This window comes from Opisthocomus hoazin, chromosome 1 (assembly GCF_030867145.1).
Source record: "Opisthocomus hoazin isolate bOpiHoa1 chromosome 1, bOpiHoa1.hap1, whole genome shotgun sequence".
In the NCBI taxonomy this organism is placed as follows: domain Eukaryota; kingdom Metazoa; phylum Chordata; class Aves; order Opisthocomiformes; family Opisthocomidae; genus Opisthocomus; species Opisthocomus hoazin.
Window position 1 is genome coordinate 4,010,069 of NC_134414.1, and position 16,337 is coordinate 4,026,405.

Genomic DNA, 16,337 nt, shown 5'->3' on the forward strand with positions numbered 1-16,337 from the left:
ACGCCATGATCTCGCGGACGGGCTGCGCGAGGCAGCACCGGGAGCTGCAGGAGTGCATGGCGGAGCGGCAGGACTGGCGGCACTGCCAGGCCCAGGTCCGGGCTTTCGGCGAATGCATGGCCCGGCGACGGAGCGTCGAGGAGCCTGGCCGGGCGTCAACCTCGCGCCAAGCCCACGCCGGGCAGTGAAACCGCCGGGGATCCCCGGGAACGCGGCGGCCGCGGCCTTCGACCCTTCCTGGGCGTTATTTTTTGACTCAAGCGGGGAAATCCGTGCTGCCTTGTTGGGAAATCCATCCCCAGCACCGTCAGCACCCCAGGAACGTGGCAGCCACGGCCTTCGACCCTTCCTGGGCGTTATTTTTTGACTCAAGCGGGAAAATCCACGCCGCCTTGTTTGGAAATTACAATCTGTCGGCGTTTGTCGTCCTGGCCGAAGGGCTCGTCTCCATCTGCGCCGTCTGAGGGAATTCACTGGCAGCTGGGAGGTTGCGGGGTCGGATAGGGATTTCCAGCCCAAAATGGCCCAAAATCGGGAGCATCCACACATGGCGCCAAGGCTTGGCTGCGTGACAGCCCCGCCGCGGATTTTTGGGGGGGTTGGGTTAGATGACCTCGAAAGGTCCTTTCCAACCCAAAGCTTTCCATGATTTCACTCCGCGTCCTTCCCTGCGTCGTCCCCTTCCCCGGCAGCGATGACCTCGCATCCCACGGGACAGGGTCTGGGGGGGAAGAGGGGGATTGATCTCCTGGGAAGCCCCAGGAGCATTAGGGATGGGGGCAAAAAGGGGCTCTTGCGGGGTGGGATGCTCCTCCGAACGCCACCTCCCAGCAAATAAATCGGGAAAAATAAAAAAATAGCACTTTTCGAGGGCTGGAAAGGGGAGGGCGCCCATGGCTTTTGCCAGGGGGGAGCTTTCCAGGCTGTCTGCCAGGGAGGTGGGTGCTGCTGCCACCGAAGGGCTGGGGTTTGGTGGTGACAGCCAAAAATCACAGCCGGTGCAGGACCACCAATATCCAGCAACCCCCCGGGCAGCCCCAGTTCGGGGGGGCAGTGCTGATGAGTTGTTTTCCCTCTTACAGAGCTGATGCTTAGAAGGAGGGGAAAAAAAAAAAACGAAACCAGTTTTGGGGCAGGAACAGAACCTCTCTTAGCACCCATCAAACCAGGGCTCAGCTTTGGTTACAACGTACTTCACAGACTCACAGAATCCCAGCATGGCGGGGGTTGGCAGGGCCCTCTGGGGATCCCCCAGCCCAACCCCCTGCCGAAGCAGGGTCACCCACAGCAGGCTGCACAGCACCGCGTCCAGCCGGGGTTGGAATATCTCCAGAGAAGGAGACTCCACAGCCTCCCTGGGCAGCCTGGGCCAGGGCTCCGTCACCCTCAGAGGGAAGAAGTTCTTCCTCATCTTCAGCTGGAGCTTCCTCAGCTTCAGTTTGTGCCCGTTGCCCCTTGTCCTGTCGCTGGGCACCACTGGAAAGAGTCTGGCCCCGTCCTCCTGACACCCACCCTGAAGATATTTATCAGCATTTCTAAGGTCCCCTCTCAGCCTTCTCTTCTCCAGGCTGAACAAGCCCAGCTCCCTCAGCCTCTCCTCGTAGGAGAGATGCTCCAGTCCCTTCGTCATCCTCGTAGCCCTCCGCTGGACTCTCTCCAGTAGCTCCTCATCTTCCTTGAACTGGGGAGCCCAGCACTGGACACAGCACTGCAGATGGGGCCTCACAGGATGGCACGATTGGGCGTCCTCTCAGCTCCAGCCTCAGAAAAAACAGCCACGTGCGCCCGGTCTCAGAAAGAACGAGGACTGGAGCAAAAACCCCAGCACCACGACCCGTGTGACCCCGTACGCACCACCCGAAAGCCACAGCGCCTGCAGACTCTGGGTTTTGCAGGATGGGGGTAAGCGGCTGAGGAGCTCAGCCAAATTTGGGGCGTCCTCGGTCCCACATACCTCAAAAAAAAAAAGCATTTTCCCTTTTTCCTGGGAAAAGCATCTGGCACCATCCTGGGTTTGTCCTTTCCAAGGCACGAGTAATTCCTCCCTTTCCAAAGGGCTGTTGTAAAAAGCAGACTGACTGCGCGGATCCAGGGGAAATTTTATCCTTTATAGCTCAAAAGGCAAATCAGAAATTGAGGAGAAATTTTGCATACAGCGCCTGACACAGCTCCAACCTTCCTGCCTCTGCCCTCCAAGGCTTTTTTTCCTGGCAAGCTGCTCGGGGACGATCATCCCCAACCCTCTCAGGGCTCGGAGGCTCCGCTCCCTTCGGCAAAGCTCCGATTTAAACAGCTCTACGAGAGCTGCCTTCGGCTGAGGAAGAGCAGGACAGTCGCTTCTGTGTCTGGGATAGCTGCAGCACAGCGTTATTAGGGTGGTGAAACACTGGAACAGGCTGCCCAGAGAAGCTGTGGCTGCCCCCTCCCTGGCAGGGTTCAAGGCCAGGTTGGATGGAGCTCTGAGCACCCTGGTCTGGTGGAAGATGTCCCTGCTGATGGCAGGGGGGTTGGAACCAGATGATCTTTAAGGTCCCTTCCAACCCAAACCATTCTGTGATTCTATGATTCTAACTCACAGAGATTTCTGCAGAGTGAAACTTGCAGAAACCCTCACATACTGAAACATAAAAGGGGGAAAAAAAAGGGGTGGAAGAACTGAGAAAAGCCAACTTTCATTCTGGACTCCCTTCAGTCAGATATAAACACCTGTATTTGTTTTTATTAAGACAAGCTGCTTGACAACAGTGGAAATTTCTTCCAATTCACCAAATTATCAGTACAGCGCTCACAAAGTCGCCTTCTGGAAGCTTGAGCAGCCGAGGAGGAGAAGCCTCGTGCTCCCAGGGGCGGCTCTGAAACGGACGGAGCCTTCTTCACCTCAGTTCATCTGCGCTAGCAGCTCTTCAAGTTCGGGGCGAGACTTTAATCGGCTCTTGAAGTCGGCTTCTGTGTGCTGTGGAGGGAGGGGAAAAAACAAACCCTGAGCAAATCAGAATCACCTCTTGAGTACTTTTTGAAATCAAGAGGAGGACAAACCCTCTCCCAGAGAATCACTTGAGTGGAAAAAAACAGAGACCTGAATGTCTACTGAACCCAGGGAGTGGGAAGAGCCGGTGGAAAGCTGCTGCAGACCACGATCTTGCAGGCAGCTCAAGCTGGAAGCTGGTGGCAGAGCTCTGAGCCTCCCCTCTACAGGAGCAGCTGCTGGGGGTAAAGCACCGAGGGCAGAAAGCTTCCGGCAGCAAGCGAGCGTGGCAGCCACGGACACGCGTGGTCACCGCAAAGGCTCTAAAACTCAGCCTTGTAGGCTCCTCCTGAGGTGCCAAGTGCTTTGGGAAAGAGCGAGCAGTGGCATCGCGCTCATGGCCAACTGGACACCTTCAGCTCTGCCACTGCTGATCACCGGAGCATCTGCTTCGCTAACGAGACTCGCCACTTTCTCCAGAACTTCTCAAGAGCACCCCAAAGCTTCGCTCTCTCTTCTCGACTGCGAGTTGCACGAAGCCGGCTTGGGTCTCTCCCCTGGGCTTCCTGCATCGGACTGCAGTGACTCTGCGAATGGCGCAATGTCACAGATCTCCCTCCAGAGAGAAAGCCATCAGCCAAAACTGAAAAAAAGAAATGGCAGCCCTAAGGCGGAGACGGGACTGTGACCAAAGCAGAGAAGATTACGGGACTCGGGAGACCTTCTCCTGTATTCCTTCTGGTTTTGCAGAGCTGAAGATAACTCAACATTCTTCAAAGGCCACTTCAGAAGCCACCTGTGATTTCATGTTTGAATTTACTATGCTGCCTTCCCTTTCCAGCTACGAAAATCTTTGAGTCCCTGAATGAAAAGGGCCTCCTGGGACTGTTTTATCCGAATGTAAAGTGACAGAAGCTTAAATAGCTCCTTATGCCTGGGCCACCGGTGAGTGGAGTTCTGTCCTAAGTCCTCAGCACCGAGAAAACTGTTGGGCCTCTCTGCAGAAAGCAAGCTGAATCCCTCCCAGCGCAAATTCCGTCAGAACAGGGCACAGCGTTTGCGTTTCCAGCCTCTGCCGGCTGCTCCATGAAGTTCCTGGCGATTCCCAGGTAAGAGGTGGGGAAGCACTGCTGAAGGAAAGCGTCCCCCTCCGAGTCGCAGGGAACCTGTGGCAGCAAAGGAAAGCACCTTGCAACCTGCCATCTCCTATAGATCTATAGGATTAGCGGGGCCAGTACCTTCTGTGGCACTAATTATCAGAGGCTAAATGGAAAATGAAACACTCATCAAGAATTAATGTTTTTTCACAGACCAAGCAAGGGCCTGGTTCGGGGAGATCCTGGGTATCCATAAGGCTAGAGGAGACAGCAGCCTCAGCACCGGCTCTGTATTTTCAAAGCAAATTCATGTCACGCATCGCATTTGCTTCCTAAATGCAAAGGCACTGGTAAAATTAACCATACCTCCCTCACTGACAGATGGACCCCTTCAGGCTGACTACTCTGAATAACTTCCAGGAGTATCGGAGCAAACGTCGAACTCAAACCGCTGATCTGCAAGAAGAAATAAGAGCGCTGCAGGAACAGAACACCACACACAAAATGGACTCGTTATATTAACGGCAGAGGAAGAGAGTCCGCTTCGGCACGAGCCTGGGGCAGGCAATCACTTCATCAGAGCAGCACTCTGCTTCGTGCGCACGCCGCTCATACACAGCGCAGCCCAGAGCTCTCATTGCGGCACTCCTCGGTGAATACCGCGCTTCCCATCCCTGCCTGCGTCATCTCCTGCATGTAAAGAGACCTGGCCACGCATGAAGACCTTCATTTCGGCGAGAGACTAACACAAAGGCTGCCACGGCAAAGCTGCAAGCCCCAGCGTCAGCCACACGTCAGCTCTCTCCAGTGGAAAAAGGCGACCTCTCGGTTTAAAATGCAATTCAGCAGAGGTTCAGCACACGGCAAGGGAACGCACTACAGACTAGCGAAAAGAAGCACCTATTGACCTCAACCCTGGACGCTTTTGAAGCTGGCCCTGGCACTAATGGGATTTTTAAATTTTCATCGAGTTTGTCCAATCATTCATCCTTAAACATGCCTTTTCCACCCCTTGTATGGAGTATTTTGCATAAAATGGGTATTAAATCTTCTGGCTGAAATACAGAACCCGGGAACCCCTCCTCTGCTTCTACGCCGTGAGTAGCCTTTAGCAAAAAATGTAATTAAACTTCTTTGTGCTTCAATTTACGCACAAATTACGCCTCTCATCTGTCCGAGGGACTTCACTCCAACTGTTCAGGGGTTCTGAGAGCCTGCGCTGCACGAGAGCCGCAGTGCTGTCAGCGAACACCAGCTCCTACCTGGACGACCCTCTGGTGGGTAGTGAGGACGGCATCCAGCTGCATCTTGGAACCTCGCTCCTCCAAGAACAGCACTTCGTTGGTTTTGGTGGGCATCGCGTAGCTGCAGGAACCACAGGGCAGTGCTTAGGACGGGGAGGACAGGCTCGCACTGCTTTACAGGAACGAACCAACCTCCAGCGGCAGAGAATGTGGAAGGAGATTAACTTTTCATGAGAAATTAATTATGCAAACAATGTATCTTGCAAATCAAGCACTGGCAGGAGCCGGGTGTTTTACTGGAAAGAGGTAAGGGAGCAGCTTGCGGCACTACTGCCAGCAAAAACCTGTTTCAGCTGCAAGCGCCAGCCGGAGAAGAGAGCTTTTAGCTTCTTCATAGTGGAAGGAGACCTTTAAAGCAACAGTTCTGATTTATTTTGTAACAGCCTGTCTGTTCTGATCGGGAACAGAGCTAAAACCCACTGCTGCAACGCACCACCAGAAGACATCATTTTCTGTGAATTTAACAGGAATTTAACAGTCAGGCACTGCATCAGATCCTGCCCTCCGGTGAGCGTCGCTCCAGAGACCTGGGCACCTCCATCTGCACAGCACCAATAACAACCCGCTGCACCCTACTGCCCACGTTTTACCCTGGAAATTCCGCTCTGAAAGGGTAAAGAATTTCCTTCCGTGCACACTGAGCTCTGCACACCAAGTCCAGCCTCAGAGGGCACAAGTCTGACACGAGGTAGTAACGCTTTACCCTGGAAGTGCTATCAACAGTCTCAGGCTGCGGGATTTCTCTGCAAATGTTTTCCAGCGCGTTGCTGCCGACAGAATTCGAATTTCTTAGCGTCGCCGGGCATCCCTCTCGAAACAAGCACCTATCACTCACCGATGTGTCAGTTTTTAGTGCTGTTTGGTGCAAAAGACACCACTGAGAGACCACAAGCGACTGATCTGTGGGCACAGCGTTTCAGATCCACGGCTGACAGTTCAGCTAAGCGGATGAACATAAAGAAAACAATTTTTCACAGCATCACAGAATGGTCGGGGTTGGCAGGGCCCTCTGGGGATCACCCAGCCCAACCCCCTGCCCAAGCAGGGTCACCCAGAGCAGGCTACACAGCACCGCGGCCAGCCGGGGTTGGAATATCTCCAGAGAAGGAGGCTCCACAGCCCCTCTGGGCAGCCTGGGCCAGGGCTCCGTCACCCTCAGAGGGAAGAAGTTCTTCCTCAGGTTCAGCTGGAACTTCCTCAGCTTCAGTTTGTGCCCGATGCCCCTTGTCCTGTCACTGGGCACCACTGAAAAGAGCTTGGCCCCGTCCTCCTGACACCCACCCTGAAGATATTTGTAAGTATATATTAGGTCCTCTCTCAGCCTTCTCTTCTCCAGGCTGAACAAGCCCAGCTCCCTCAGCCTCTCCTCGTAGCAGAGATGCTCCAGTCCCCTCACCATCCTCGTAGCCCTCCGCTGGACTCTCTCCAGTAGCTCCTCTTCTTTCTTTTTCATAGGTTTAATCAGCACGACCAGGAACGAGCATTTACACTCAGAGGTACAGTTACAGGTACGCATTTTAGACAATCACCATGAAGCGTTTTTACTGCCTTGTGGCAACGCAGCGCTTCTCCCAGTGACTACAGCACCTTGGGTGCAGTGCAGGCAGCACCGAGCTGCATCACGCTCCCCAGACTCACTAAAACCAACAAAGCTGCTCTCACGGTACACCTGCTTCGGAGATCTAGTGTGCAACTGCAGCATCCTCTGCTACTGAACTAAAGCAGCGGGTGGCTCTCCCACAGTCGTCAGGGGCTTCCCAAGCTCATTCTAGCTTGCACAATCATTATCACTTGCTTACTGCAAGCAGAGCCTGGGTGAAACACTATAAAGAAAAAAACAGCAGCAAAAGTCAGCAATACTTAAGCCTACATCCCCGGGCTCAGCACCCACAGGCTTAAGCCTTTTTCTCAAAGGAATGAAAAGTGGCAGCTATTTTATTGCTTGAGATCTGTTCAGTCAGTGCCTGAACAACTCCACTTCAGCCTCCCTTATACGAATAAAGCACTCAAAACCGTACAGACACACAAAAACACCAGGCAGATGACGGAAGATTTGGATTTCCACGTGGGAATCCAGCAGGGAGATCCGATTACGTCCTCGCCTGCAAGGCAGCGTCATCCCCGAGCCTCACGCGGCCCAACGCAACGCGATGGCGAGGGACGACAAACGCAGAGCCGCGCTCCTCGTACCTTTCATTCACTTTAACGGCGAGGCGGTTGCAGAGTTTATGCACGTACTGAGCAAAATGCTCCACGAGACACATGTCATAGGAAGTCATCTGGATGTTGACATCTCCGTACTCATATTCGGTCCCAACATTTATCTCTTTCATCTGCACTTTCTCCTTTCTCTTCTTAGGAGGCTGTATTAAAAAAAAAAAAAAAGGGAGGAAAAAACAGAAACCATTACCTGTTTTGAACAAGGCTGGAAATAAAAACCATTGAGTCTTGCCCACACAGGAGACCACGCTAGGGTACTCTCTTCCTACAAAGGTTTGCTGAACTATGGTGAACATATCCCAGCCCATCTGTGCTCCCTCTCCCTGACTACAGAACCGGGATGACATTATCTTGACAGATGTTCTCGAGTTGAGCAGTTCAGTTCTTGGATGGCAGCACCGCAGAAGTCACACAGAAAATACGTGCATGCCATGATTAAATTCTTCCAGAAGAAACCGAGGAGGAGGAAACAAACTGCTTTTTGTTTCAGTTCCTGCCTTCGAGGCAGCTGTCCAGATGAGTTGTTGTTTCCTCCTTCCACAAAAACTGTCGTCTTTCCAAATTGCAGGGAACGTAAAAAGTTTAAATGCAAATAAGACCTGATCACAATATTCCACAATAATTTGAAGTTGGGGGCGTTAAATTCAGCATCAGGAAGAGACTCCTTCCTCCCAGAACTACTCAGTAACTTAAACAAGAACGAACCGGACAAAAGAATGCATTTATGCAGTGCTGTGAGCGGGTACTTCATGCGACATAACACTCCCTACCGAGAAAAGCAGCAGTAAACCACATAATCCCTTTTTAATACGATTCCTCTCCTACAGAATTAATAATGCCAACATTTAAATCAGACTTTAAAAAGATGGGTCAGCTAAAAGCAAGCACAGAGGGGAGTTCTTAAGCCTACCTCCTTCGGGAGCAGGTATTTAAACCTCCCAATGCCATGCGTAGGACGGGACTTGTAGTGTCTGTGGCAGCTCACGAGTGCATCACCTTCAAATCAAAGCAGAGCAAACACGTTTTCGGCTGCGTGGCAGAGAGCCCTTCTTCTAACAGACATACACAGGCGCTTCGAGAGCCCCACACCCACACCGGGGGCACGAGTTTGTCCTCGGTTCTTTGACAGAAGGCAAAGGCAGGCTGAGGCTCCGGCCGATCTCTGCCCCACGCAGGCAGCCTGCGCACCACAGCAAGCGTGTTACAATTCACAGTTGGTGACGGTGAGCAACAAATAAGGGAGGAAGAGATTAAAAGTGACTCATTTCCCCGGTGAATTCTCAATCAAACCAACAAAAAAACAATGAAACAAAGACAGACTTGTCAGCACCAGTGGATGGCGAGGATACCGACGAAACATCACATCTGCCTCCTCTTCTGTGACAGCAGCGATGCTGCTACGATGGATCTGAGCCCCACTTAATTTCAAATCCAGCCCTGTTCAAATATTCATGTGCTAGGAAGCCAAATCAAAACGGCACCAGCTTTTATTTATACTTCCTTCTCCAGGGTAAAACGAAACCCTCCATAACCCTCATTTTAACAAACGAAGCTCAGAGCAGCAGAGAGAACCTGAACAGCAAGGATCGCAGCCACTCAGTTACACTTCGCCTCCACAGCAAAATCAAATTCTATTTTAAATTGTAACAGTGGACTCCACCACCTGAATAAATGTTAAAGTGGGACCTCACAGGGGTGCAAGTCCCTTCCTGGACATTAATATAATGAATGGTATCCAGCTGGTGTCACTCCCCAGCGTAACATCATGACTAGGAGTACCTGCTAAACCAGGAACAGGGAAACAGAAGAAAAGGCTAAGAAAAAAGCTATGAAATTGGAAAAACATCCGCTGAGGGTATTTAACCAGTCCAAAATTGGCTAAAAAAATTTTAAAAGGAGACACAAACTCTGCAATATGTAATATTTATTGGGGACAAATGAAGATTTGCCTTGCATCGGATTAATAAGAGGCCTCACCTGCAGCACACAGACGGCTTTCTCTGGGTGTTGCTGCTCTGTAGGAAACAAGACAATCATGAAAAGCTCTGATTTCACCCACCTGTGGAAACACAACGTATCTGGCCAATCTCCTTGAACAAAGGCTCATGCCCCAAGCCCCTCAGACACAGACAGATCCCATCAGCAGAGACTTTCTCTCCTTCACACCATACAGCCCCTTCAGTTCCCAGACATCTGCTGAAAGTCTTCCCTCCACAATTAAAAGATTTTCCTTGGCAAAAAGACTTTTTGATTAGTCATGTATGTTTTCGGACACTGTAAAAGCGACCGAGTGTTTTCAATGCCTTACAGGGTGTTTTACTTACTGGCTTTGATTTCAGACCACTCACCTGCCCAGCACAAACACCTGCTTTAGCAACGCTCCCTTCTGCGAGCACAGCACCTGCAAGCAGCCACCACAGTCAAAATGCAAACAGCATGGCAGACACTCAGTGAGTTTTCACCAGTGCTTGCCCAAATACAGCCACCAAAACAACACCTGAGGCCCTCTGAATGTACCAATAACCCTCCCAATCTCTCCAGGGCCTCCAGCCAATGTCAAGCCCCAGAAAATCACTGCAACACGGAGGAACGGGATGGAGGAGGAGGAAGATGATGACTGCAATAACCTTTTCTTGCACCCCCTCGTTTTGCTTCAGGATCCAAGCTGGGGTGGGAGGCTCTCCTCCTCTCGGTTACAGATCATACTCATCCCTCGCACCGTCCCACGGCCTCCAGGTTACAACAGCCACGCGAACAGCCTTCGTGCTCGTTCCAGCTCCACACAGACAGAGGGGAACGCAGCTCACCCATCCCCAAGGCAGCACCAAGCAAAGAGCTTTGCTGTCACCACAACCCTGGCAGGCAGGAGCTGCATCACGTGTGGGGATAATTACCAACGTCCCCAAAGAGTGACCAGGGGGACAGGGAGGACCAGGGATCGGACGGTCCCTGAGGCCAGTGACCAGGCTGTCACGGGCCCTGTGTCACGGGGTGATCCCTGGCGGCCTGAGGAAGGGTGTGGGTGGATCGAGAACTGGCTGAATGGCAGAGCTCAGAGGGCTGTCATCAGTGGCGCTGAGTCTAGTTGGAGGCCAGTAACGAGTGGTGTCCCCCAGGGGTCAGTACTGGGCTCAGTCTTGTTCAACTTCTTCATCAACGACCTGGATGAAGAGTTAGAGTGGACCCTCAGCCAGTTTGCCGATGACACCAAACTGGGAGGAGTGGTGGATACACCAGCAGGCTGTGCTGCCATTCAGCGTGACCTGGACAGGCTGGAGAGCTGGGCAGAGAGAAACCTGATGAGGTTCAACAAGGGCAGGGGCAGGGTCCTGCACCTGGGGAGGAACAACCCCAGGCACCAGTACAGGCTGGGGCTGACCTGCTGGAGAGCAGCTCTGTGGAGAGGGACTGGGAGTGCTGGTGGATGACAGGGTGACCAAGAGCCAGCAGCGTGCCCTAGGTGCCAAGAAGGCCAGTGGGATCCTGGGGTGCATTAGGAGGAGTGTGGCCAGCAGGTCGAGGGAGGTTGTCCTTCCCCTCTGCTCTGCCCTGGTGAGGCCCCATCTGGAGTACTGTGTCCAGTTCTGGGCTCCCCACTTCAAGAAAGATGAGGAGCTACTGGAGAGAGTCCAGTGGAGGGCTACAAGGATGAGGAGGGGACTGGAGCATCTCTCCTACGAGGAGAGGCTGAGGGAACTGGGCTTGTTCAGCCTGGAGAAGACAAGGCTGAGAGGGGACCTTAGAAATGCCAATAAATATCTGCAGGGTGGGGGTCAGGAGGACTGGGCCAGACTCTTTCCAGTGGTACTCAGTGACAGGACAAGGGGCAACGGGCACAAACTGAAGCCAAGGAAGTTCCAGCTGAACATGAGGAAGCACTTCTTCCCTCTGAGGGTGAGGGAGCCCTGGCCCAGGCTGCCCAGAGGGGCTGTAGAGTCTCCTTCTCTGGAGATATTCCAACCCCAGCTGGACGCAGTCCTGTGCAGCCTGCTCTGGGTGACCCTGCTTCGGCAGGGGGTTGGGCTGGGTGACCCACAGAGGTCCCTGCCAACCCCGACCATTCTGTGATTCTGTGATCCCTGGCCCAGGTACACAAGGGTAGGTGACCCAGCGCACTCAGAGTCAGGCCAGTGTCCCCCCAAAAGACACAGCCCCCCCTCCGCCCCGAATCCAGGGCAGGGCCTGCGTGTCCCCCCCCGCCCCCGACTCCCCACTACCACGCCCAGGCCTGACCCTCCCGACCCCAGTCCCAGAACCAGGCCCCCGGTGCCCGAGCCTGTCCGTGTCACCCCCCCACTCTCCCGTCCTCCCCCGCTACCCAGCCCAGTGTCCCCAGCGCCGGTCTCGACCCGCCGCTACCTTCGCCAAGGCCGCGCTCATCCCCGCGCCCGGGCCGGAGCCGCGTCCGTCCCTCAAAGCGTTCCCCCGCCCGGGTCCCCGCGACTCCCGCCCCCGCGTTCCGCCCCCCGGGGGGAACCGGCAATTCTTTGGACAACCCGCCCTCGCTGCTCGCAGGGCCCCGGTTTGCTGAAGGAGGGGTGGGCAGGGCGGTAATGGCGGACTGCTTGACCCCGTCCCCCCCCCCCACCGGGGCCGCCTCACGGAGCGGACGTGGCAACAGCCCCGCGGCGCACCCAACCGTGCGCCCAGCGCCGCCAACCCTGCTCGGCCGCGGCACGCCCCCCGCCCGCTCCTCGCACGCTGATTGGCCGTCCGCCGCCGTCCATCGGCGGCCATGTTGAGCGTGGCGACGCGGCTGTGGTGCGGCCGCCATCTTGAGTGCGGCCTGGCCTGCGGCGGCCATGTCAGGGCTGTGAGGGGGAGCGGGCGTGGAGGACGGCCGGGGCCGGGCAGGGCCGAGGCATCGGCGTTGCGGATCCCTCAGGCGGCTCACGTTGTCCCCGCTGGCTGAGGGATAGAGGCGGGGAGCCAGCGGGGGCTCAGCAGGCCCCTGCTCCAGCCTGGGGACAGGCCCGGTGGGGTGTGAGGGCGCCGAGGGTCGGTCTGGGTGTGCAGGCCTGAAGCAGGGCCAGAGGATTCGGTGCTAAACCTGCGTGGTTTGGCCACGAGCACTGCAAAGGGGTTATTTTGCGGTTGCAGAGGCAGGGCTGGACCTTAACCTGCAGTCAGCAGCCGTGTGTTTGTCCGGGGTCGGCTGTGTCCGTGCTGGCAGGCCGCCACAGGCCTTGAAAATGAAGGATTGTGTCATGGTGAGGTGTTCGGGCTCCATGGCAGGCACGGTTTAGGCTTGTGGGGGAAGCAAAGCCAAACTCTTCTTTCAGCAACCAGCTGCTCCCTCTGAGGACGGGGTGAATCCTGCCTTACTGCCAGCATTTTGATCTCAGGACATTTTAGGTGGGAAGACTTGCAGGAAGGATGGACGGGCAGGGACCTCCCCAATTTGCAGCAATTTGTTCCCAGTGGGAGCGGAGGTGGGCAAGGGGCTCTGCCTGGCAGGCCAGGGTGGGAAGAGGTGGGCGCTGCGTAGCCTTTCACCACCTGAACCTGGCAGTGTGGACTTGGCTGCGGAAAATGCATCCCTTTGCAAACTGTCCCCTCCTGTCTTTTCCACCTTCCTCTTCTTCACCAGGCCATCTCTCAACACAAACTTTCATTTCTCCTAGGCTACTGTCCACTCCTTTCCTGTCTGGCCCCAGTTTACCCCTTCTGGGTAAGCCCTTCAGCAAGGGCTGGCAGAGGTGATGCTCGAGCGATTTGCGGCCTACGCAGAAAGCTGTTGTAGGCTCCCTGCCCCTTCTCCATCTGCTCTCTATTGTGCTGTCTGGAGGAGTGAAGCGGTCCTGGGAGAGTTGAGATCCAGCCCTGAAAGTCTCCCATTTCTTTTTGGACCTGTGTGATTACAAAAAACATTCAGAAAGCTTTTAAAAATAACCTAGAAGAAAACCTCTGACATCTGTGTCTCCTCTTCTACCTTCTGCAGCTCTTCTCAGGGCCGTGCCTAAGGCCTGCAGGAATTAGCAGGATGATGGATCTCTCCTGGCTTGAGCAAGTGCGGGCAGGTCCCTCAACTGCTTTGTCTTGAAAGCCTCATCCCTATCCACTGCCAGCCCCGCGGGCTGAAGCCTCTTTGGCAGGCGATGCAGGAGTGTTTCCTTCTCCCAGTGCGAAGAGACAGAATCCCAGCATGGCAGGGGGTGGAAGGGACTCCTGGGGATCCCCCAGTCCAACCCGCTGCCGAAGCAGGGTCACCCAGAGCAGGCTGCACAGCACCGCGGCCAGCCGGGGTTGGAATATCTCCAGAGAAGGAGACTCCACAGCCCCTCTGGGCATCCTGGGCCAGGGCTCCATCACCCTCAGAGGGAAGAAGTTCTTCCTCGTCTTCAGCTGGAACTTCCTCGGCTTCAGTTTGTGCCCGTTGCCCCTTGTCCTCTTGCTGGGCACCACTGAGAAGCATCTGTCCCCGTGGCCCTGACACCCACCCTGCAGATATTTATCAGCATTTCTAAGGTCCCCTCTCGGCCTTCTCTTCTCCAGGCTGAACAAGCCCAGCTCCCTCAGCCTCTCCTCGTAGGAGAGATGCTCCAGTCCCCTCCTCATTCTCGTAGCCCTCCGCTGGACTCTTTCCAGTAGCTCCTCATCTCTCTTGAACTGGGGAGCCCAGAACTGGACACAACACTGCAGATGGGGCCTCACCAGGGCAGAGCAGAGGGGGAGGAGAACCTCCCTCGACTTGCTGGCCACACTCTTCTCAATGCACCGCAGGATACCATAACGCTGATCCCGAGCAGAGCTTTGGTAATAAAAATAATTGTTACCAAGAGTCGAGAGTTCTGCCTGACTTGTTTTCCCTGGGATCAGTGGGAAAGATCCCCGAATCCATACTGACACATAAACAAGGACAATATATATATTTAAAATTATGGTTGAATTGTTTGAGCCGGTCTGGATTCCATTTCCCTGTGGTGTAGGAGAGCAGCCACACGACCGGTGCCACAGCAAGGGGAAAGCGCTCCCAAGTCGCGGGTGCAAAGCTGAAGGTGAGCTCCAGCTCATATCTTTATTAAAACTTATTTAAATTTAATCACCTTATTAAAGACACATTTTCCCTTTCAGTTCACTGGCAGTTCAAGGCCTGGGAAAAAAAAAAACCAAAACCTCGGAGAAGCAGTTAATCATGCTGAGGGAGTACAAATGAAATGATCAAAAATAGAAAGCGTAGACCGTTTGGTTTTCAAAACGCCGTCTGTTTCTGTGCCTGGGTTGCGCGCGCTGGTAGGGGTGAGGCTCACGTCTGAGAACAAGGTCCCCGGAGCGGGGAGGTTCAACGAGCGTTTCCGTTCACCAGGCAGAGACGGAGCACGGAGACCGTGGCTGGAGACACCGAACAAAGGACGTTCACGGCCAAGGTGACCTACCTGCAGGCAAATCCTTGCCGAGAGCCTGTGCCCCCTTCGGCTGCAGGGACCATTTATAAATCCAGGACAGGGGGTCACGTGGAGGTGGAATAAGATTAGTTTCAACCCATGATCTTTTTCAAAGAAGAGACAAAGAGTTGGTGCGTGGTGTTCCCTGTAGCGGAAGAGACACCGTGCTGAGACGTAGCCCTCAGGCCTTGGAGGGGAAGGTGTTGAGGTGTGAGAGGGCACGAGAGAACAAAATTCACTGGCAGCAGCTATGTTCATGGGGACTAAATCACAGAATCCCAGAATCCCAGCATGGCAGGGGGTTGGAAGGGACCTCTGGGGATCCCCCAGTCCAACCCCCTGCCGAAGCAGGGTCACCCAGAGAAGGCTGCGCAGGGCCACATCCAGCCAGGGTTTGAGTATCTCCAGAGAAGGAGACTCCACAGCCCCTCTGGGCAGCCTGGGCCAGGGCTCCGTCACTCTCAGAGGGAAGAAGTTCTTCCTCGTCTTCAGCTGGAACTTCCTCGGCTTCAGTTTGTGCCCGTTGCCCCTTGTCCTGTCGCTGGACACCACTGAGAAGCATCTGGCCCCATCCTCCTGACCCCCACCCTGAAGAGATTTATCGGCATTTCGAAGGTCCCCTCTCAGCCTTGTCTTCTCCAGGCTGAACAAGCCCAGCTCCCTCAGCCTCTCCTTGTAGGAGAGATGCTCCAGTCCCCTCATCATCCTCGTAGCCCTGCGCTGGACTCTTTCCAGTAGCTCCTCATCTCTCTTGAACTGGGGAGCCCAGCACTGGACACACGGTCATTTCCATGACCGTCAGAGCAGGAGCAATCTCCCAGATGGGGAAATGGTGGAAAACTGACCCATTTGCAGGTGGAAAATACCTTGTGGAGCATATCGTTGAGTGGATCACAGGAGATCTGCATCAACATCAACGTAAACACAACGGTGGGGCAGGAGCTGCAGACCCCGAGGGCTCCATCGCTGAGCATGTTCTCGTTTTGGGCGGCGAAATTGGGATATTCTTGTGCGCAGCAGGCGATGACCCTGGCAGCTGAAGCCCGGGGCGGGGTGAGCGCTTCCGAAAATCATGTTTTCCGTTCAAATTCAAGCAAGGGAGTATCGAGCGGTGCAGGTTTGCACCAGCGTGGGAGAGGAGCGAGCGAGGCTGTGTGGACGAGAGACATCCCGAAGGTTGAAACAGGAGCGGCCACGATGCTGCTGGGAGCCTCCTCATCTGCTGAACCGCGAGGGCAAGCTGAGAAAAACGGGGAGAAACGGGCAAAAAGTAGCTAAAGGGAGGGCAGGCCCTCCAGCGGGGTTCTTTCCTGTCTGCCAGGTGGGGAGGGAGCACCGAGCCATTTCTGAACGACAGCCGCTGCGG

The 16,337-nt window shown here is 54.6% G+C and overlaps 1 protein-coding gene across 1 annotated transcript; it reads right to left on the reverse strand.

Moving 5' to 3' along the window:
- Window positions 1-2,670: 2,670 nt before the first annotated feature.
- LOC142360650 (large ribosomal subunit protein mL48-like) lies at window positions 2,671-12,049 on the reverse strand. Its single transcript, XM_075415145.1, has 8 exons — window positions 11,946-12,049; window positions 9,935-9,987; window positions 9,564-9,601; window positions 8,497-8,582; window positions 7,557-7,729; window positions 5,325-5,427; window positions 4,429-4,518; window positions 2,671-2,953 (listed from the first exon to the last, which is right to left on the reverse strand). The coding sequence occupies exons 1-8, from the start codon at window positions 11,964-11,966 to the stop codon at window positions 2,879-2,881; spliced, it is 639 nt and encodes a 212-aa protein (XP_075271260.1). The 5' UTR covers window positions 11,967-12,049; the 3' UTR covers window positions 2,671-2,878.
- Between the last annotated feature and the right edge of the window lie 4,288 nt (window positions 12,050-16,337).